At 37.5% G+C, this 20,238-nt stretch overlaps 1 protein-coding gene across 1 annotated transcript in view; it reads left to right on the forward strand.

Moving 5' to 3' along the window:
* vars2 (valyl-tRNA synthetase 2, mitochondrial) overlaps positions 1-20,238 on the forward strand; it is a 36,162-nt gene that overhangs the window by 6,421 nt on the left and 9,503 nt on the right. Inside the window, exons 8-26 of the mRNA XM_033974874.2 lie at positions 8-89; positions 1,353-1,472; positions 1,901-2,009; positions 2,083-2,171; positions 2,256-2,346; positions 2,949-3,076; positions 3,428-3,531; positions 4,701-4,782; positions 4,864-4,940; positions 5,755-5,842; positions 6,943-7,033; positions 8,068-8,138; positions 9,380-9,505; positions 11,689-11,793; positions 13,675-13,743; positions 13,826-13,904; positions 16,169-16,296; positions 17,514-17,666; positions 19,642-19,884. Of these exons, the coding sequence (XP_033830765.1) occupies positions 8-89; positions 1,353-1,472; positions 1,901-2,009; positions 2,083-2,171; positions 2,256-2,346; positions 2,949-3,076; positions 3,428-3,531; positions 4,701-4,782; positions 4,864-4,940; positions 5,755-5,842; positions 6,943-7,033; positions 8,068-8,138; positions 9,380-9,505; positions 11,689-11,793; positions 13,675-13,743; positions 13,826-13,904; positions 16,169-16,296; positions 17,514-17,666; positions 19,642-19,884 (2,035 nt within the window). The remainder of the gene's footprint in view (positions 1-7; positions 90-1,352; positions 1,473-1,900; positions 2,010-2,082; positions 2,172-2,255; positions 2,347-2,948; positions 3,077-3,427; positions 3,532-4,700; positions 4,783-4,863; positions 4,941-5,754; positions 5,843-6,942; positions 7,034-8,067; positions 8,139-9,379; positions 9,506-11,688; positions 11,794-13,674; positions 13,744-13,825; positions 13,905-16,168; positions 16,297-17,513; positions 17,667-19,641; positions 19,885-20,238) is intronic.

The raw sequence follows: 20,238 nt of genomic DNA on the forward strand, positions 1-20,238 counted from the left end.
TTTGTAGAAAGGGAGAGGAGATCTACCATCAGCTGAGGCAGATGGGAGCCTCACTGGACTGGACTCGAGCCTGTTTCACCATGGACCCGGTAAGAGCAGACAAACTACTCATATTCAGTGAACAGTCCGTCATTTTGTTTAGGGGTAATGGGTAAAACAAGAGGGGGTATTTTACCCTTTACTTTACTATTATTTTTACTTTTTAGATCACCATATTACGTTTGATTGTTTTGAAAGTGCTATGTTCATTCAAAACAACAGATTAAGATTACATTATGCCACTCACCCATCAGAACTCACCTGTCACTCACCTATCACAACACAAATAGCTTTTATCTCGCTAATGGAACTACAGGTTTGTCATGTTGCTATATACAGTTTTGTGTCATGATTTTGTTTATGGACAATTGTTGTGTGGGAGCAATGGTCAGCCCCCAAGCCTACCATAAGTAGGGTTTGAATAGGGATGAAATACTCAAACATGCATGGATGACATCTAAAATCTCTTCAGGCATGTTTTCTGATGAAGGGACATTATAACATGGCAGAAAGCTTTAAAAAAGTAGTTTTGTATAATACCCCCTCTTTAAAAATGACAATCCTTGCCTCAAAATGTTCAAGTTTGTTAGGTTTCTTATTGACCTTTGCTTTGACAATGGCCAGTACAAAAAAAACATGTATTACACATAGTTATAACATCACAGAATAACAATACACAATCTAAAATGCATAAAGGGTAGATAAAATTGTTCCTCATTTAATGTTTCAACAAAGTATTTTTTAAATGCATAAATATTTACAGTGTTTATATTGTCCATTGGAAGGGAGTTCTCCTGAACACAACACAGTCTAGTCCTACTTTGAACATGTATAAGCTTGTTCTGATAATTCCTCTACATATTAGCGTTAACCTCATATTTCCTTTTTTAAAGAGCCCAAAAGAGTTTTGTTAACACACATGTTTAACACACAAATCCTGCATATTTAGGCTTTGTTCTTTTCTCAAACAGTAAACACTCTGGTCCACCTTGTGATGTCATGTGGTACATACAGGACATGCTCCACTATATTTTTAATTTCAGCCCTAGAATTGCCAGTCTCTAATGAACAAAAGATAAAAAGTAGCTGTTAACTTGAAAACTACTGCTTCATGACATCACAAGGTGGAACTGTGCATTTTGAGCTTTGGAGATGCAAACAGACTAATAATAAAGGGTTACTGAAATCTGTGTGAATGACGTGAAACACAACTCAGGATATGTTTTTGATGAGGTCACAATGGCTTAAAGCTCACAGGAATCAATTCTGCATAATATAGAACCTTTAAATCTATCTGGTGTGGCTCCTGTCAGTCTTTCAGCAGAGCAGTGACAGAGGCATTTGTGCGCCTGTGTGACTCTGGACTCATCTACCGCTCTGAGGCTTTGGTCAACTGGAGCTGTGCCCTGCAGTCGGCCATCTCTGACATAGAGGTACTGTTGGATTATTCTACGGCTACCACGTTTCTATCTTATTTTTCCTTTTTCTTTTACAGTTTATTGACATAAACAAATATTAATGTAATGAGTTTATCTAGCACCAGTATGTTTATTGTTGTCTTCAGCACTGTTTCACAAATAAGAGGTAAAGTAAATAATCTGGATTTACTGCTGAAAATTCAACCTTACCTTAAACCAGAAGTAGCAAATGTAGTCTGTAGAGGCAATGATTGAACAGGATAAATCAAACGTTTTTGACAAAATCTGGCATCTTTGTTGTAAACATCCAAATTTTGGCAAAACAATTTTGGCAAAACAAAAAGAACTTAAGCTCCAGGACCACTACACTGCTGGTAAATATGTGTTAGTCAAGGTGTGCATGTTAACATTTTTTGAACAATTATTTATAAATCTTTTTCCAGGTTGACACAAAGGAGCTATCTGGGAGGACACTGCTGCCTGTGCCTGGTTATGATCGACCCGTGGAATTTGGGACAATGGTCACGTTTGCTTATCCCATAGAAGGCCATGGTGAGTGGAGTGCACAATTTTGAATGTAATATAGATTAGTTACAATGTTTGAATGTAATATTTCTCTTGTTAGATGGAGAGGTGTCAGTGTCCACAACTCGTCCTGAAACTATGTTAGGAGACGTGGCTATTGCGGTGCATCCTGATGATCCAAGATACCAGGTGGGTAACAGATGGCTTGTATTGCAATATTGTCTAAACTGAATGATTCAATTTTAAAAATCCCTTTGCTTCTCATCTCCTCAGGCAGTGCATGGGAAACAGTGCAGACACCCATTCACAGGCGCTCTCCTGCCAATTATCACTGACACTATAGTAGACATGCAGCTGGGGACAGGTAACTCATTATCACTGACAGTATGGTGTATGAAAAGTGTGAATGGGAGGAGGGGTGAGGTCTGGAGTTACAAAAATAGTGTGATTGGTCTAACCAATATTTGCACTTCAAACTCGCCCCTGCAGTCAGGTGTTTTATAATCAGAAACCCCTGGCTGTAATCAGGGCAGTTCTGTGTAAAACACCATATACACATTTTAGTAGTGAAAAAAGTGGCTTGGTGTTTAGTTCCTCTTTAAGGGGGCTATATGGCCCCTTTTAAATGCCATAATATTATTAAGCAGAGTAAACTGTTGGTTTTATGACAAATGGACACCATGAAAGACGTAATTGACTTTGATTAAAACTGTCCTACACATTACTGTACATGTAGTGCGTGGCCAGTAAATGTTCTTATTTATAATTTCCCTTTTCTTTGACTATAAAATGTATTTAAATGTAAACTATTTGCTTTGTTTTTACGCCCTTTTTTCTTTGTTATGAGTTATCCAAACTACCGGTACAGTTTTGACAGTGATTTTGATCAGAAAACTAAAGCACCAAATAAGTCTCAAGATAATATAATATAATACGTAAAATGTATAAAATGTGTTCTGTGTCCAGGTGCTGTTAAAGTGACCCCTGCTCATGACCATGCAGACTTCCTCCTCTCTCAGAGACACTCCCTGCCTCGCCTCACTGTGATTGGGGAGGAGGGCACCATGATTCCTCCCTGTGGACACTGGCTGCAGGTGCTGGGCCAAATGAGTTTGCAGCAAGAATAAATAAAGTTATCAATTTAACCTGCATTCAAATGTTCAGATTTTACCAGTTTAGATGTATTTACTTTTACACATTCTAATCTGCCAGTGGAGTTATCAAATATGTGCTGTTATTGCACCACTGGCTGATACTGTTGTTTGAAATAAGAAACTATATATTGAAACCCAAAATAAAACATATCAAATGATCTATGCTTAATTCCGGGAAAATGTCTCTAATCTAGTCAAAGAATTTATATTTACTAGTTTTAACAAATAGACAAGTAGATGTTATTATGGTGCATGAATCAATTGACTTACAGATGTAATCTCTGTTGTCAGGGCGTGAAGCGGTTTGACGCAAGGCAGCAGGTGGTGGATGCTCTGGTGGAGAAGAAGCTGTTCAGAGGGAAGCAGGAGCACAGCATGTCTCTACCCATCTGCAGGTACTGTCACAGTGGTTTGGCTTTATATCACTGACCTTGTCCTTATGTAATTTGTTTATTGTCATTATTGTTGTATTACTATGCATTTCAGTGATCATTTATCATATCAAAACATGGACTACATAGGAACAAGAAACTAAATCAGCTTTAAAGAAACACATATTATGCATTCTTGTGGCTTCAGTTCCCTTTTAAACATGCTTTTGGTCACCTTGAGTCCTTTTTTATAACTTAAAATAATGTTTGCATTTGGAAAATATACTTTATAAACTTCACCTACGTTTCCAGTATGGCATTCAAATGTTAGAGCTCCCTCTGCTGTCAGCAATTTCTGTCAGAGGAAAGTAAAAGAATCCCCCATGAATGCTATGCTAATAGCTAATAGCCATGCGCCCATTGTGAACACAATTTGACCACAGAACAAGTCAGTTAAGTGTTTATGGGCTTAGAAAACTGAGCATTTTTGAGTGCTCAGAGAAGACGACTTGTGATTGATGGATTAATGAAACTAGAGTGAATGAAGCAAAAATACAAATCTGGGTGTGTTTTTGATGAGGGGACAGCGTTGGTTAAAAGCTCCAAAAAAAATAAAATTTACAGAAGATGTGTTCATGAAATCCATGCAAACATTGTTTTACTTCTAAACGCAAAAATAACGCTGTTTTACTCATGTTAGCTAGTAGATAGGTGGTATATTGGTTTGGTATCTGTGATATCAGAGGGTGTTCCCAAATATTATAATGGTCTGATATTAAAAATTTTGCCGATATCTGACACAAATTTTGTCTAAACTGTCTCAATCTCTAGTGTGTTCATAAAAACTCACAATGAGTAAAAATGGAAAAAACAATTTGGCTTAAAATATGGTTGTATGTTTACACAATTATCCAACAAATGGTTCTATATTACAGATAAAGTCCTTTTGTGAAAAGTTACTATGTGGATTTTACTTACCATAACATAGATTTGTGGAGCTTACTTTCAATTTCAAAATCTTAATGTCAGTATCGGAAGATTTTGGTTTTCAAACATAGCAATAAAACAGCAAATATTGGATATTGGTATCAGCTCCAGATATCCATATTGGACCACTCATACAAGTAGCATATAAAACAGTAAAATATACCAAAACATGTTTATCTGACTGTCCTCTCTTCTTTTTTGCTCAGTCGATCGGGGGACGTCATCGAACCGCTCCTGAAAAAGCAATGGTTTGTGCGATGTAAAGAGATGGCAGCTAAAGCAGTGCAGGTAAATCATGCTCTGTTAATCAGATCTTTAAATACACATCAAATTGAGAAGATGACATCAGATGTGTTCCCTTTATTTCAGGCTGTTGAAGATGGAGAACTAGAGATCATCCCTCAGTTTTACACTAAAACATGGAAGAACTGGCTCTCCAACATCAGGTGGGTTTTTGTTTTACAGTAAAATAAACAACACCTAACACTAAGAGGTGTTTTTGACCAGAAAGCTGCAAATTTACCTAGTTAACACTTGCCAAAAAAATTTAGAAACAGTAGATAAAGCTATTCAAACACCATATAGGCAGTTTAGTAGCGAAAAAAGTGTTTACTGTTTACTTCCACTTTTATACTTTTAATATAGGCTGCTAGGGGAAATTCAGTATCTGTCCTTTCCATTTTATGATTTATTTGGATTATAAAAAGTATTGTTGCATCCCTACTTAATTGCAGCTAAAAGGCTTTTTGTCATTGTTTATGCCTCTTGCTCTCAGCAGAGGGAGCTTTAACACTAATCTTAATCTTAAAACATGAAATACAAAGGTCTGATAGAGGCTTGACAAAAAGAAACTGACAAAAAAATTAACTGGCAAACTAAGACAAAAGTCACATTTCAGAACATGCTGGTAAATATCTAAATTACAGGGTTACCAGTTTATATGCAGAATAAGACCGGATCTGTTGTTGAATGAGGAGGAAGTTATGATACTTAAAAAAATGCAACCTCTGATATTTGCTAATTGTGTCCATTCAAATTGTGATTTCCATTCAATTGCAGCCCTAAAAGGTGGGCAAAAGCATGTTTCAAATCAAATGCAGGCTAAACGAATGTACATGTCCCCTTTAAAAACACAAAAAACACACTCCCTTTTGTGAGTGGTGATAGAACAATTGTGTCCGGTCCTTTCAGTGTCAGATGATGGATGAATGAAGCTTTGTATTAAATGTACAGCTAACAATGTGTCTGTGTGCTCCTCAGTGATTGGTGCATTTCAAGGCAGCTGTGGTGGGGACATCAGATCCCAGCCTACAGAGTGGAGCTGCCCAATTCCTCTGACAAACATGAGGTCTGTAAAATGTTTTGTAAAAGTCTGTATTTTGTTGTAAAGATGCAGAGAAGTGAAATGAATGCAGAAAAGCAGACGATAAATAGCATTGTCACAATACTAAAATTTCAAACTGTATTTCGATACTACGTAATAGACTCAGTACTCAATACTGATTCCAGTACCATGATGATAGTAAAAACACTCTTTATTTAAACAATAGAATGACATTTCCAACATTAAATCCTAGTACTTTCTTTTATATTACCTTGTGGTCTTATATCTATGTATGTCCATAGTGGTCCGTGGTAATATACACTGCCTGGCCAAAAAAAAACCTCACACACTCTAATATTTTGTGGGGCTACCTTTAGCTTTGATTATGGCATGCATTCGCTGTGGCATTGTTTGGATAAGCTTCTGCAATGTCACAAGATTATTTCCATCCAGTGTTGTATAAATTTTTCACCAAGATCCTGCACTGATGATGGTAGAGTCTGACCGCTACATAAAGCCTTCTCCAGCACATCCCAAAGATTCTCAATGGAGTTAAGGTCTGGACACTATGGTGGCCAATCCGTGCCATCAGGGAATAAAAAATCCATTGATGGAATAACCTGGTCATTCAGTATATTCAGGCCGTCAGCTGACCTCATTCTTTGAGCACAGACTGTTGCTGATCCTAGACCTGACCAACTGCAGGAGACTTGTACCTATTTGCTTAGTTAAATCCAGGTGGTGACTTTTTTTTGGCCAGGCAGTGCACTAGTCTATGTGGTCTTATACTTGTTCTGATACAGCTCTAAATCATTCTAAAGCTATTCAAGAAAGTTTCCTTTTCTGTCCTGTGAATGTGACTTTTTGAGTATCAATTCTTGTTTAAATGAATATCTAGTTCCAATACTAGTTTTGGTATCGATTAGTATTTGATTTTTGATACTTTTGTCAACCCTAACATTAAACCAGATATAGCTTCCTGTTTACGCTAGCTTTAGCCAGATCAGAGTGCCACAAACTTGGAATTGACTCTGTGCACAACTGCTGCATGATTGGAAAAATATATTAATCTGTCAAATGGACTTTCACCCTTTTCTCAGAACATTCTGTTGTGTGTTTTACAGCATTGGGTTTGGGGCCGGAGTGAGCAGGAGGCCCGTCATAGGGTCTCTGTCAAATATGGAGTCAAACCTGAGATTATCACACTAACACAAGGTGAGCAGCTAGGGCCCCGGTCCTGATTTTGAACAGTGAGTTGTACACATAGTTTACATCTTTATACAGTCTATGGGAGTGTGATGTCAACCCATAGCCTTCAAGGCTAGCAGTTATAGTGGCTAATCTGCAACTAAGACTCTTATTTGGAAATCTGGGTGTCCAAGCCAATCAGGAGCAACATTGTTGAAGGAACATGCCTCTTCCCGCTTATCAATGACGCCCCATAGATGTCAATCAAACCTTTTGCTCACACTAGTGCGGAAAGAGGGCTCCTTGTTGGTCTGTTATTAATGTTCTTATCTTGATTTAGGGACAACATAGCAAATTAAAAACACCAGAATCATACAGAGAGGGTTAAAATGAACATTATGGTCAAAATTCCGACCCTGACACCAGCAGTTACAGAGAGAGGGGGCCATTTTCAATAGAAATAAACTGCTATCGGACCTTGAAGGAACCACTTCATGCCCATGATCACGTCCTATTTGGAAAGCGGCGGCTAGCGGGTTAGCTATGTCCATTTATACTACGGTATATATACAGTCTATGGTTGAACATTTTTTGTTGAATCTTTGTAACACTGCCCACTCAGTACTTTCTGCCACTCTGATATAGCAGCATGACGGGGAATCAGCTGACATTATTAAGACATTATTTTACCTTTATTCTTAGAGAACACTGTGCCCGATGGAACAAAAAACGGTGTCTCTCTGTTACCCAACAAAATGCTTTGTAAAATGCATAGGTTATGAATTTCAGTCTCAATGTTTTTCACAATTATATGCATCAAATATAACGAGTATTTGTCCTAAAGCAACAGTGTGTAACTTTCTGGAGATGGCATGTCACCTGTATGATTCCATGGAAATGGAAATTTAAAACTGTAGTTGTAGTATGTTTTTCAGTGCAATAAGGAATAATGAATTAATAAAAAAAAAATTTTAAAAAAGCTTTTATTTTAATCCTTTTTGGCTAAACCTTAGGGCCACAGTCACAGTTGATGTGATTCTTGTGAGTTGTGCTGTTTTCAGATCCTGATGTTCTGGACACTTGGTTCTCCTCTGGGCTTTTCCCCTTCGCCATGTTGGGCTGGCCTCAGCAGGTAGGAATCAACCCGTCCACAGGTTGCCAAGACAGAATATCTTAGATTGTGTATCTTTCTACCATGTTATAACATTGCTCCCTCATCAAAAACATGCCTGAAGAGGTATGTGTCATCCATGCATGATACACTACAGCTTCACAAACCTGATACGATGTGCAGTAGTTTCATTAGCAAGATGCCTACTTATTGTGTTGTCATGGTGCTCTGAAGGGGCAGCGACTTGCATGGAGAGCAAAGCCAGGGGTTAACTCGCGTCAAAAACAAAATTGAAATTGGTATGAAACTTGGACTTGAGTGACATTTTTCAAAAGAATAGAAGGTAATAGTGATCTAAATATACTTTTATGTTTTTGTAAACAGAACACATGCATTGCACATGCTGGTACTTTTATACATTAGATCTAATGCAGGAGTTTGTGAAAGTTATCTTTAATTGTTTTGAAAATGCTTTATTCGCCGAAAACAACATATTAACATGTTTTATAAGTTTTACTTTCGTTTTTGACACTCTCCCCTTCTCTTGCTCTTCTCGCCAAGTCATGCCCCCTTCAGAGTACTACTATCACATTATAATTGCTGTGTATTCTGCTAATGAAACTACTGCACATCACATCAGGTTTGTGAAGGTGTAGTGTATTATTTTGTATCCTACTTTTGTATATTTATAAATTGTCCTGCAGGAGCTTGGGTGACATAGGCTTGTGGGTTGAGGTTTGGAAAGGATTGTACTTCTAGCCATAAGGAGGGTTCAAAAAGGGCCCGGGAGAAATTCCTTACTGATTACTCATACTTACATGCATGGATGACATGTAAAACCTCTTTAGGTGAACAATGTTAAAACATAGTAGAAAGCTCCAGAGGTGATTCTGCATAATCCATCTTTAAGGTTATTTACACAGGAAAGCCCAATGAGAGTACCACATTCTTTTTCATAACATAGCACAAACAAAACAAGCAAAAATAATACAATAGCATTAAAAACCGGTGCAAACGACCTACGAGTGTCTACTGTCACGAGTTGGTTAGCCAGAGTTTTATATTATATTTTTAATGATTTATTTAGTTATCAGTTTTTGCTGCTATCTGCTAAATGAGTCTGCGGTGGGGCTGACCTTCTTCAATACTTGCTATGGTGATTTGAAGAACTTAACTGTCCACAGCAGATAATTGTCCACTAACATATGCATTTTTTTATTATTTATATTTTAATATTCTACCCATACTTTGTGATGACCTAGACTAAAGACCTGGAGCAGTTCTATCCAAACTCGCTCCTGGAGACGGGCAGTGACCTGATCTTCTTCTGGGTGGCCCGCATGGTGATGTTAGGGACTGAGCTGACCGGACAGCTACCATTTAAACAGGTAAACACAATACAGTTTGCACCATGTTTTATAATGAACTGTTGGTTGTACAGATTAAATGTAGTGGAACTAAAAACAAATCTCACATATCTACCTTACTTTAAGGTTGCACTATTTAATTTTTCCAATGTATTTGCAATACCTGTACCATACTTGTTCCACAGTATGGTATTAATCTTATAGTGCATTTATTCAACTATAGGTGTTTTTATCTTTAAAAACATTCATTCTTACTTGAGATGGGTCATCTCCACAGGTTTGACCTGTAAATTGGCAGGTGGCATCAGTAGTGGAGCTAGATTTGTACATGAAGCGAGTCAAAATGAACATGCTGTCGTTCATCATCATTTTTTTAAGCCATTTAATCACACATGCAATCACTAGTTAATGAATATGTCTTTGCAATGTTTTATGGATTGTATTTTATAATGACCATGGCGGGTACTGTGTATTCCAGTGTTTTCAAGATAAATTACTATGTATTTGGCCTAGGTTGTTTAATATGCTGCTACTTGCCCACTATTAATTGTCTCATTATCAGTTGCCAATACAGGTTTATAATGTAGTTTTGTGTTGTGCAAACATTATGCCTCCTTTTCTTATGATGTAATTTAGTTTTAACATAATCTCATAATCATAATCTCTTCTGTATGGCCAAAATCCCTGTGCTCATTTTGGACCCTCACCCACAGTTTGAGAACCACTGTTCTTAACCAGCTGTCACCTGCTGTTTAATCACCTGACTGAACGTTTATCTCCAGGCCAGACCTATGCCACCAACTCTATAGCCAGTGACCACAATACTGTCCACAAACCTCCGCCCTGATCAAGGCTGACAAGCATGTGCGTAATGGGGCAATAGAAAGACACATGACTGGACAGAATAGTTCAACCCCAAACAAGCCTAACTTACTTTCTGTCATTCACAGCACAGGGTAAACACTAAAATAACCATTCAAAATGAACATGCATTAAAGATAAAACACAGGTCACATTAATGGCACAAATGCAAAAGACTGCATAGCTAAACAGCAACAAAAGCATCATATAAAGACTCACCACGTTGTTCACTCTCTCCTGTCCTTACTATACTATTCAGTGATTGTCACGTTGGTCTCATTATAAAACTATAGCACTCTTTTGATGTTTGTTAACTCGATACTCAATAGACAGACCAACTTCTTTACTCTGCTCCGATAATCACTGCACTCAATTTACATTTCAGAAGGCAAAAACAAAACTTGTCCACTGTCTCCTACTGTAATGGTGCACTCAGGTTGTTTCGGTTCACAAAGGAAGCACATGTCCCGGTTTAACCAATGAAATGACAGAAAACACACTGGGGCTGTGTAAGAATGTAGTCACAGACACTCGGAACTTGGAGTTTTCGATCACAAATGTTTAATAAAGCCCTTTTTGAAATGTTTCAATTGTCCATGTGACCCCCGTGGCACTAGTGGTCACAAGTGCATTTATAGAACTGGCCACCCTGGCTACCTCTCTGGCTCTGCCACTGAGTGGTATCTCCTGACTGTGTCTATAGAAATAGTGTCTATAGAAGTAAAGTTTATGCCATACCGTGAAATATTAAAGGCAAAACAATAAAATCTCCATACAGACTAGAAGTGGTTAGAAGTAAGCAGCTCTCAGGAAAAGTTTCATCAGTCTTCACCAAAGTCTTGTTTTTATTTTAGTTTGCTCACATCTCTGCTAAACTTACTCAGTAGGATTTTCCACAAATTTTACTTGTACTTGAATTTTGACAGCTACTTTTCTTCTCTTGATTTCCTTAAAAGGGTCTGTGCTTAATTTCAAACCATGAGTCAGGAACATGTTTTAGTTTTAACTTTTAGCCCGGTCTGTTTAGTCATTTGTAAAGCTGTGATATTTCACCATGACACCAAAACAACTGTCTGGGATAGTGTCAGGCAGTTTTTTCCTTATAGTTCTCCAATGTCTGCTACTATTTACTTTTTGTCACATTTAAAAAAAAAAAAAAGCACTGTGTCGGAAAAGTCTCTGGGATAGTGTCAAGCTGATGGTTTCCGATTATTCCCAGCAAAATTGGATGATTTGTCTTTGGACAAAAAGATGACCCTATCAGTATCCCCTGTATCAGGTATTACTAAAATGCTTTGGTAGTTACACTGACTGTATGTATGTTTGTGTGTGTTTGGTGCCAGGTCCTGTTCCACTCCCTGGTTCGAGACAAACACGGGCGGAAAATGAGTAAATCTCTGGGCAACGTTATTGACCCACTGGACGTCATCCACGGCACATCTCTAGAGGTGAGCAAAACAAACCTCCACCAGCTGAAATAATAAGGAGCAGTCCTGCGTTTTTATTGGTCACCCCAAGACAGATAAATATCACAGCCAGGAAAAGCAGAGAGATGCCACAAGTGTTGTTAATGTTGTTAATATTTTAGTGAGAAGAAATATCACAATTTAATGATTATTCACCATTCAGGACAGCATGACCAAACAACAATAAAATCCTTCATTTTCTTTGATTCAGTATATGATGCAAGATATATGGAATTATGTAACAAAGAAAAAGCGTGAAATTACTACTAATTACTACTTTTTCAATATTTTACATTGAAATCCTCAAAGTATACAATATTTGCTTTGACACTGCAAACCCTTGACCTCTCTCATTGAAGCTTGAGGGTGAAGTCTCCTAAAATGGTTTTCACTTCACAGTTGTACCAATACCAAAAGTCCAAACCAGGGTTCAAAGCAAAGGTTGGCAATTTTGTAAAATTATTTTAATCTTAAACAAGTTTTGAGTTATTGGTTGTTTGTTACATTCCATATATTTGAGTATCGATGTAAATAATAATGGAAATAAAGAGGAAACATAAATTAAAAAGTGTGTCCAAACATTTGATTGGTAGCGTGTAATCATACATTTCAATTGACCAAATAATCTCTTCTGCAGTGGTAGTAACAGCAGTATCAAAAATAGTCCAGTGTTAGCTTGGGGAGGCTAAGATGAAGTAGTGGTTAGTAAAGATGTTTCCTCACTTACTCAAAAGTGGGTGATTTACTGTCTTGGTATCCTTGGGTAACACACTTTACCGCAAGACTGGTGCTGATTGGCAACAAAATGTCAAGAAATGTTTCTGCCAAGCTGTGGGTGTAGAAGGAGCTTTTACCTCTGAGTTTAGGGTGTGAATGATTCATTCAATTTAATATGCCTTTTTAGTGTCCAATAAGCAATACTGTGGCCCCGTAGTTTAATATAATTAGTGGTTATAGAAGCAGCCCTCATAAAAGTAGTTGTGCTAATAGTGATGGCTAAAGTGGAAGGAGTACAAAGTACACATGTAAACAATTAGTATAAAACTACTGCAATTAAGGGAACTGCAAATAAGATTTAGATTTTAAATTCCATAAACATGACCTAACTGTCCCCAGATACAAAGTAAACATGTTCAGATCAAATATAGCACTTAAGTTTAATGCTCATTTATTCTTAACTGCAAAATCATGGACAAGTTGTTTGTTATAATGTGGTGTTTTGGTTCTCAAGATGATTATCCAATCAGAATGCAGAAAGAGCCTCACATGGGTCTCTCATTTGTGTTGCCAGTTCCTTTGCTGAAATGCAGTTGGTTTAAACGCAAAACGCCTTTCACTAATCTGAATTGTCACTATCTAAACCCCAGTACCTGCAGCCAATCATTAATTAGTGCTGGTGCAGCCTCTGCAGCTGAGTGAGTTAATTATGGAGTTTCTCTATATACTGAGACATGTATGTGTTCACTATATGCAGGTCGAGACACTGGAAACCCAGATTCAGTTGTGGTTGCAATGCCTTTTTTTTTTAACTGTAAGAGTGCAGACTACATAGTATAGTATAGTTCCTTTAAAATACTTCAGTGAACCATATCATATATGACACAAATTTAAGTGACTCTGCATGTTTACATTAAAGTTAATAACTTGAAAGTATTTATATGCATAATTTAAAAAGAATATGCAATTGTAATGCAAGTTGGAAAAGAGATTTCTCCAGCAGTTTGTAACCTTAATTTGACTTATCCAAACATGGATATACTTTTATGCTATTACTCACACTTTGCCTACACCGAGTCCTCATGAGACTGTATTCACTGTACTGTGTACTGTACTGTATAACTGTACCCTCATGTTCCCTCTCAGAGCCTCCAGCAGAAGGTCAGGGCCGGAAACCTGGATCCCCGGGAGCAGCTGGTTGCCATGGAAGCACAGGTCAGCCCACCCTCACCCAGCTCAGTGCTTTCACTTGAAGCACGCTCCTAAAGCTTTGCCTGTGTGTTCCTCTGCTCCTCAGAACAAAGACTTCCCAAAGGGGATCCCTCCATGTGGGACCGATGCATTGCGCTTGGCCCTCTGCTCCCACAGGACCCAAGGTGAGGCTGAGGGCTTATCTCTGTCACTGGGCACAAATGGTATAGGCCTTAGTATTAGCACATTTATGCAACTTCGATTACCAGGTTTAATTGGTGGGTTGAATATTTTGGCACAGACGTTCTTGCACATTTCACATCCTGTGCCATCCCAGAAAATGTGGTCTAGTGTCCGGCTGCAAGATAAATTGCAATTTTAATGGACACAATTAGCAAATTGCAAAGGCTGCAGTTTTTGAAGTACCACTGTTCCCTCCACAAAGAACAAAATCTCCTGTCTTATTCTGCATAAAAACTGCTAACCCTGTAGTTTAGATGTGTACAAACACGTTCTGAAATGAGATTCCTGTATTAATTTGTCAATACCCATGGATAAGTTTAAACCATGATTTTTGAACAAAATACTATTATTAAACCAAATATAATTGCAAAAGTTTCCGAAACAGCAATAGAAAGATGTTGGTGCTAGGTTATAGTGTGAAAACTAATTTACCCATGTTGTAACTGGTCATGTTCATGTGAAGAAAAAAAAATAAAAATTAAGAAATGGACCAAAAAATAAGTTATTACATATGTACATGCAAAAATGAAGCAATATTTCCAAAGGCCATTTGCCATTTAGATATTATCCAGCAACTTGTGCTATGCTGTACCTGATTTTTCCCCCCATATATTTGATCTAAATCAGTCTTGTCCCTTAGCATACTGATTGTATGCATAAGGTAAGTGAGGAGTAACTTTGGACCACTGCAAACAGTTACAAATGAACTAGTTCAGTTTTTTTACATTTTTAAGACATCATGTACACGCCTTTAAGTTGAACTATATGTGTGATCTAAACTCCAGGACCACCATTGGTACATGCATCTCATTTCGGAAACCACCAGTTTCTAGTTGTTGTCAACATAAAAACATCTGAAAACTAATTAAAAATACTGATGATTTTATTCTAAGTCAAGTTAATGTTTACTATTTGCTTATATAAGGTGGCACAAACTTTTAAAAGTATTTTTAAATGTCCTCTTTCTATAAGTTCCGTTCACATTGTAGAATTTGAGGTCATAATCTCAAATGGTGAGATGTACTGTTTTTGAAAGCGATATCCTTAAAATCCATCCAACTTTGAACCTTACCAATATTTGCTTGACACTGCCATATGAATTTCATGGCTATAAGTGTTTTCAGCTGACAACAAGCATGCCTTTGGAGTTGAATGCCACTGCTTTTTGAAGATATTGTGAAGTTTTAAAATTATTTCACTTTGTGCTTTGGGCACATAATTACAGAGATATTAAACATAAACCAGGTCAACAAATTTGCGGTCCGACAGTGAAACAACAAATTCCACCATAAAATTCTGACTTCCAGTTCAATTTTAAACTGTAGGGATTCTTGAATGTTTTGATGCCACGTGAACACAAGACGACACCTGTTGCTCTGTACAGCACCTCTGTGACTGTGAAGGAACATAGCTATGTGACATCGGCAATAGTCTTTTGTGTTTTCTCTAATCTATGGATACCTGTGTACATTGAAATTCTCCACAGCAGCGTTCTTTCTCTACACCTCTTTAAGTGGAAGTGCCCAGCCGTATCACTTTTCTTAGAGAACAAATGCTAGCACTCAGGTTGAGAAGTCTAATGCTAATCTGTACCTACACTTCAATGAATACAGAATGTGACTGCTATGGAAGGACAGCAGCTCGGCCTGTCACAAACATTACTACACTGACTTCAATAAGTGATGAAGGGATCAATAATGATACTATGATAAGATTTGAGCTGTAGAGGGTTGAATAAATAACTTCTATGATGCTTTATATATACAAAATAACTACTTAAAGATGCTGTGCCTGATTGTCTTAAAACATGTAAAATAGAATTAGTTCATTTTACAAGGTTTGCAGTGGTCCAAGTTATTGCTCACGTACTCTGTGCATTCTGAGCATCCTAATAATTTACCGTGATGAGTTACAAGCGCTTTTCACAGATTTCACAGACCGGAGTTTCCCTCATGGTAATGCTAACAACAACTAGTATGCAAACCACATACTTGTTGCTTCTTGGAAAAATACAAGCTTTATAATTAGATGCAGACAGTGTATAACAAACCTATTTTAACCTAAAAATCTTCTGGGGAAGACACATTATGCTCAAATACATGGGAAAAATCTGGTACAGGCCCTTTAAGACTATCTTCCAAGTCCAGTTTCTTTAAAAAGTACTTTAATGTACTCTGTGCTCAGTGCTGGTTGTTTGTGTTCTCAGGAGAGGACATAAACCTGTCCATGTCCCAGGTCCTGAGCTGCAGACACTTCTGTAATAAAATGTGGCAGACTGTGAGGTTCACTCTGGGGGTGCTGGCCAATGGGACTACAGTGGAAACTCTGGAAAAGGTGCAGCAAATAAAACAGTCTGTTCTCTTCATGTATGATGTATTTAAACTGCCAAAAGAAGGAAAGTAAAAATTACGTTTTCAAATTAATTAGGACCATTTGGGAATTGTAATAATAAATAATAAAACATTAGTCTTATATAGCACTTTTCCAGAAGCTCAAAGTTACTTAACAACTCTGCGCCTTATGCATTCACGCCACACTCGGTGGTGCTAAGTTACCACTGGGGTAGACTAATGGAAATTGGAGCTGCAGCTATCCACAGGAGGCCCCAACAGCATGGTCCGACAGAGCAGCGTTATGTTGTGATGCTACTTCCAACAACTTACTATTAAGGGGCAGGCAGGACTCTGCTCCTAATACCTCATTGGGCTCCATAATTTTCCACCCTGGAAATCAACTTCGTTATTTTATCAAGTCATTTTAGATCAATATAGATGTTTTTTAAGATTCTAAAATGTGATTTTGTCATACTACCAGATGAGGGACAAGAGCCAGATTTCATTATTAATTTAATTATACTTTGCCATAAATATGCAAAAGATAAATACACAAATGCTGAACCTGATCTTTCAGGTCACTATATTAGAACAAAAATCTGCATTTTAACAATATTCATTTTAGCTGCCCCTCATCTGGCCAATAGAACACTGTGATGTCATCTGAAAGACACCAGTTGAGATTTGAAATTTCCAAATTATAACATAATGATTCACAGGTGTCCAAGATTATAACTACACTGGCTTGCCAAAAAAAGTCGCTACCTGGATTTAACTAAGCAAATAGGTAGGAGTCTCCTCCAGTTGGTCAGGTCTAGGTTCAGCGACAGTTAAAGAATGAGGTCAGCTGACACCTGAATATTCTGAATGACCAGGTTATTCCATCAATGGATTTTTTTTTCCCTAATAGCACGGGCATATTTCAAAATGACAATGCCAAGATTCATCGGGCTCAAATTGTCATCAACACTGACTGGAAATAAATCTTGTGACATTGCAGAAGCTTATTGAAACAATGCCACAGTGAATGCGTGCTGTAATCAAAGCTAAAGGCGGAACAACGAAATATTGTGTTTGACCTTTTTTTTTTTGGTGGCAACTTTTTTTGGCCAGGCAGTGTATATAGCAGACAAAAGCCCAGTTTGTCTTCTTTAACCTTATATAAAACCACTGTTCTGTGAATAATGTAATATTTCTTTTCTCCCTGTGGGTGTGCAGTTGGCTCCCCTGGGCAGGATGGAGCGCTGGGTCCTGTCGCGGCTCTACTCCACTGTGCTGCAGTGTGAGCAGAGCTTTGAGGCTTACGAGCTCCACGCTGTTACCTCAGCCCTGCACGCCTTCTGGGTCAGCTGCCTCTGTGATGTCTATATGGTGAGCCACACTAATGCTAACAGATGTGTCTCTAGTGATTTTGTATTGATAAAAGACATTGAAGTAGCGGTTTAACTGGGACATACCACTTGCACTAGCAGTGAAAAGTTTGGACACACGTTTTCATTTAACAGCCCTGTAGCCGATTTTTTTTCTAATATATTTGATCAAAATGTGTCTTCCCTCAGTACTGATATGTTGTAAAACATAACATATTTAGATCACCATGTGATACCTTTTATTGTTTTGAAAATGCTATATTCTCCAAAACAACATATTAACATATTTAATACGTTTTGTTTTTGATGCTCTGAATCCCTCCTCCTCTTGCTCCTTGCGCTCATTCACTCCCCCTTCAGAACACTATCACAGCACAATCAGCGTGCATCCCACTAGTGAAACTACTGCACATTGCATTAGGTCTGGAACACTCAAACATGCATGGATGACATATAAAACCCCTTCAGACATGTTTTTGTTCAGGGAATGTTATAACATAGTAAAAGCTCCAAAAAGTAGATTTTGCATAATGCCTCTTCTTTAAGGTCAAAATATGTCTGCCGTGTGCTGCCTGCATCTAATTTTAAGTGAGAAATAACTTTGGACCACTGCAAACCATTTAAAATGAACTAGTTTTGTTTTTCACGTTTTTCAGACTATAAAAATCAAGTACAGTACCTTTAAATTTTCCATGAATTTACTAAAGTATAGTAGATTTTGTTTACATTTGGTTCTATACGTTTTTATTTGTTATATGTTAAACTCCATATTTTCCACAATATGTGAATTGTTCCCATAGTTTATCAGCAGAGTGCTTGTTTGCTTGAACTATTACAACTCTAAGAACACATTGTCCTTTGTTTTTGTGAGCCAGATGTTGTCTATTAAACTATTCCAGGAAGGATAAGTAATTCTACATTGAGTCATGTTATCAAGGTGGAAGTGAATTTAGAAGTGGATAGTTGTATTATCAATAACATGTGACCTCAGAATAAACTGTGACATTTATGGAATTTTACTGTTTCGGTTGGAGTTCATTTAGGATACATCCCAAAATATTACAAAATGTAGTTAAAATAATAACACATTAATTAATAGATACTTCTATATGACCTAAATTCCAATAATCCAGATTCCACATATTGCTGTTTAGATAATTATTATAAAACATGGAACTATTCAGCAGCTCATCCCTTGCATAAAAATCTGAATGTCTGCAAATTCACCCAAAAAAATTGCCTGGTAAATCCAGACTGATAGCTCTCTGTATTTTTTGTACAGAGGGGTATCAGTTTGATCTCCACTCCCGCTGTCACACCTCAAGCCAGAACCAAACATGATCATGCAATCAGATTAGTTTATTTCAGTGATGCAAGTGAAACGAAGGAGCTCAGTGGTCATGTTTTATTTTGAACAAAATCAATTTACCCTCACCTCAAATGAACAGAGTTTAGTTCTTCGCTCATTAATTTAGCAGCGATATTTTTTTCCTTTCTTTTTTCCTCATGAGCAGTTATCTTTGTTTTGATATGGACAGACAACGCGTGTTCCTGATTGGCTCATCACACGCGTCAATCATACCAATCTGAACTCAAGTAGAGATTCAGTGGTAACCAGACTCACATCTTTGCAAAGTATTAAAGAAGTGTATATTCTGGATCCCAGGCAACCAAAAATATAACTTTAATTTATGTTGCATTAAAAGAATATGTTTTGTTTATAGTATAATTACAAGTTTATATCGAGAAATACATCTTTGTATTTTTTATAGTCATGGTGTTTAAATTACCTTTCTTCTTTAGCTTTTGCACGTAGATCATTTCTGTGGCTTAGCTTGCTTCATCAAACCTTTCCAGATCATTTTTGGTGTTATATTTCCTTGTCTCATAGAAAACAAGGTAACAATAATGACACTATCGTCTTGAATGGCTTCTGAATTAGCTTTGATATTCTGCTCTTTTCTTGTGTGTTCCAGGAGTACATGAAGCCCCTGTTGTCCCCGCACAAAGAAATGACAGAGGAGATGTTGGGGACAGAGGGGACCGTAGCCTGTAGCATCCTGTTCCACTGTGTGTCCACGTCCCTGGCCCTGCTCAATCCCTTCATGCCCTTCATCACGGAGGAGTTGTGGCAGCGCCTGCAGCCTCATCATCCTCCCTCCTCCAGAGCAGCTCAGCCCAGCCTCTGCCTGCAGCCCTACCCCTCCTCACAACAGCTGGTACTACACAAGCATACTGTTTAGTTTTACATAATTTGACATCACCAAATTGTATAGGTTTCCTGTTTATAGGCAACTTTTTACCATTCTAAAGATGTCATATTTTTTAATTAATAGATATGTTTTTTTTTAATTCAAAAAATGTAGTTACATTGATAATATTAATGCAATACTGTGAAACATTCCAGGCAAAGAAACATCTCAATGAACACAATTAGGTTATAAACTTCCATCCATACCATCCCTCAGTGGACTCCGATGGTTATAAGCTGACAAACATTTATGAAGAAATGGATCATTAGTTAATTTGGAAATTTTATCAGTCCAATCTAATCCAATCCAACTTTACTTTTA

The sequence above is a fragment of the Periophthalmus magnuspinnatus genome, chromosome 11 (assembly GCF_009829125.3).
Source record: "Periophthalmus magnuspinnatus isolate fPerMag1 chromosome 11, fPerMag1.2.pri, whole genome shotgun sequence".
NCBI classification, from domain to species: domain Eukaryota; kingdom Metazoa; phylum Chordata; class Actinopteri; order Gobiiformes; family Gobiidae; genus Periophthalmus; species Periophthalmus magnuspinnatus.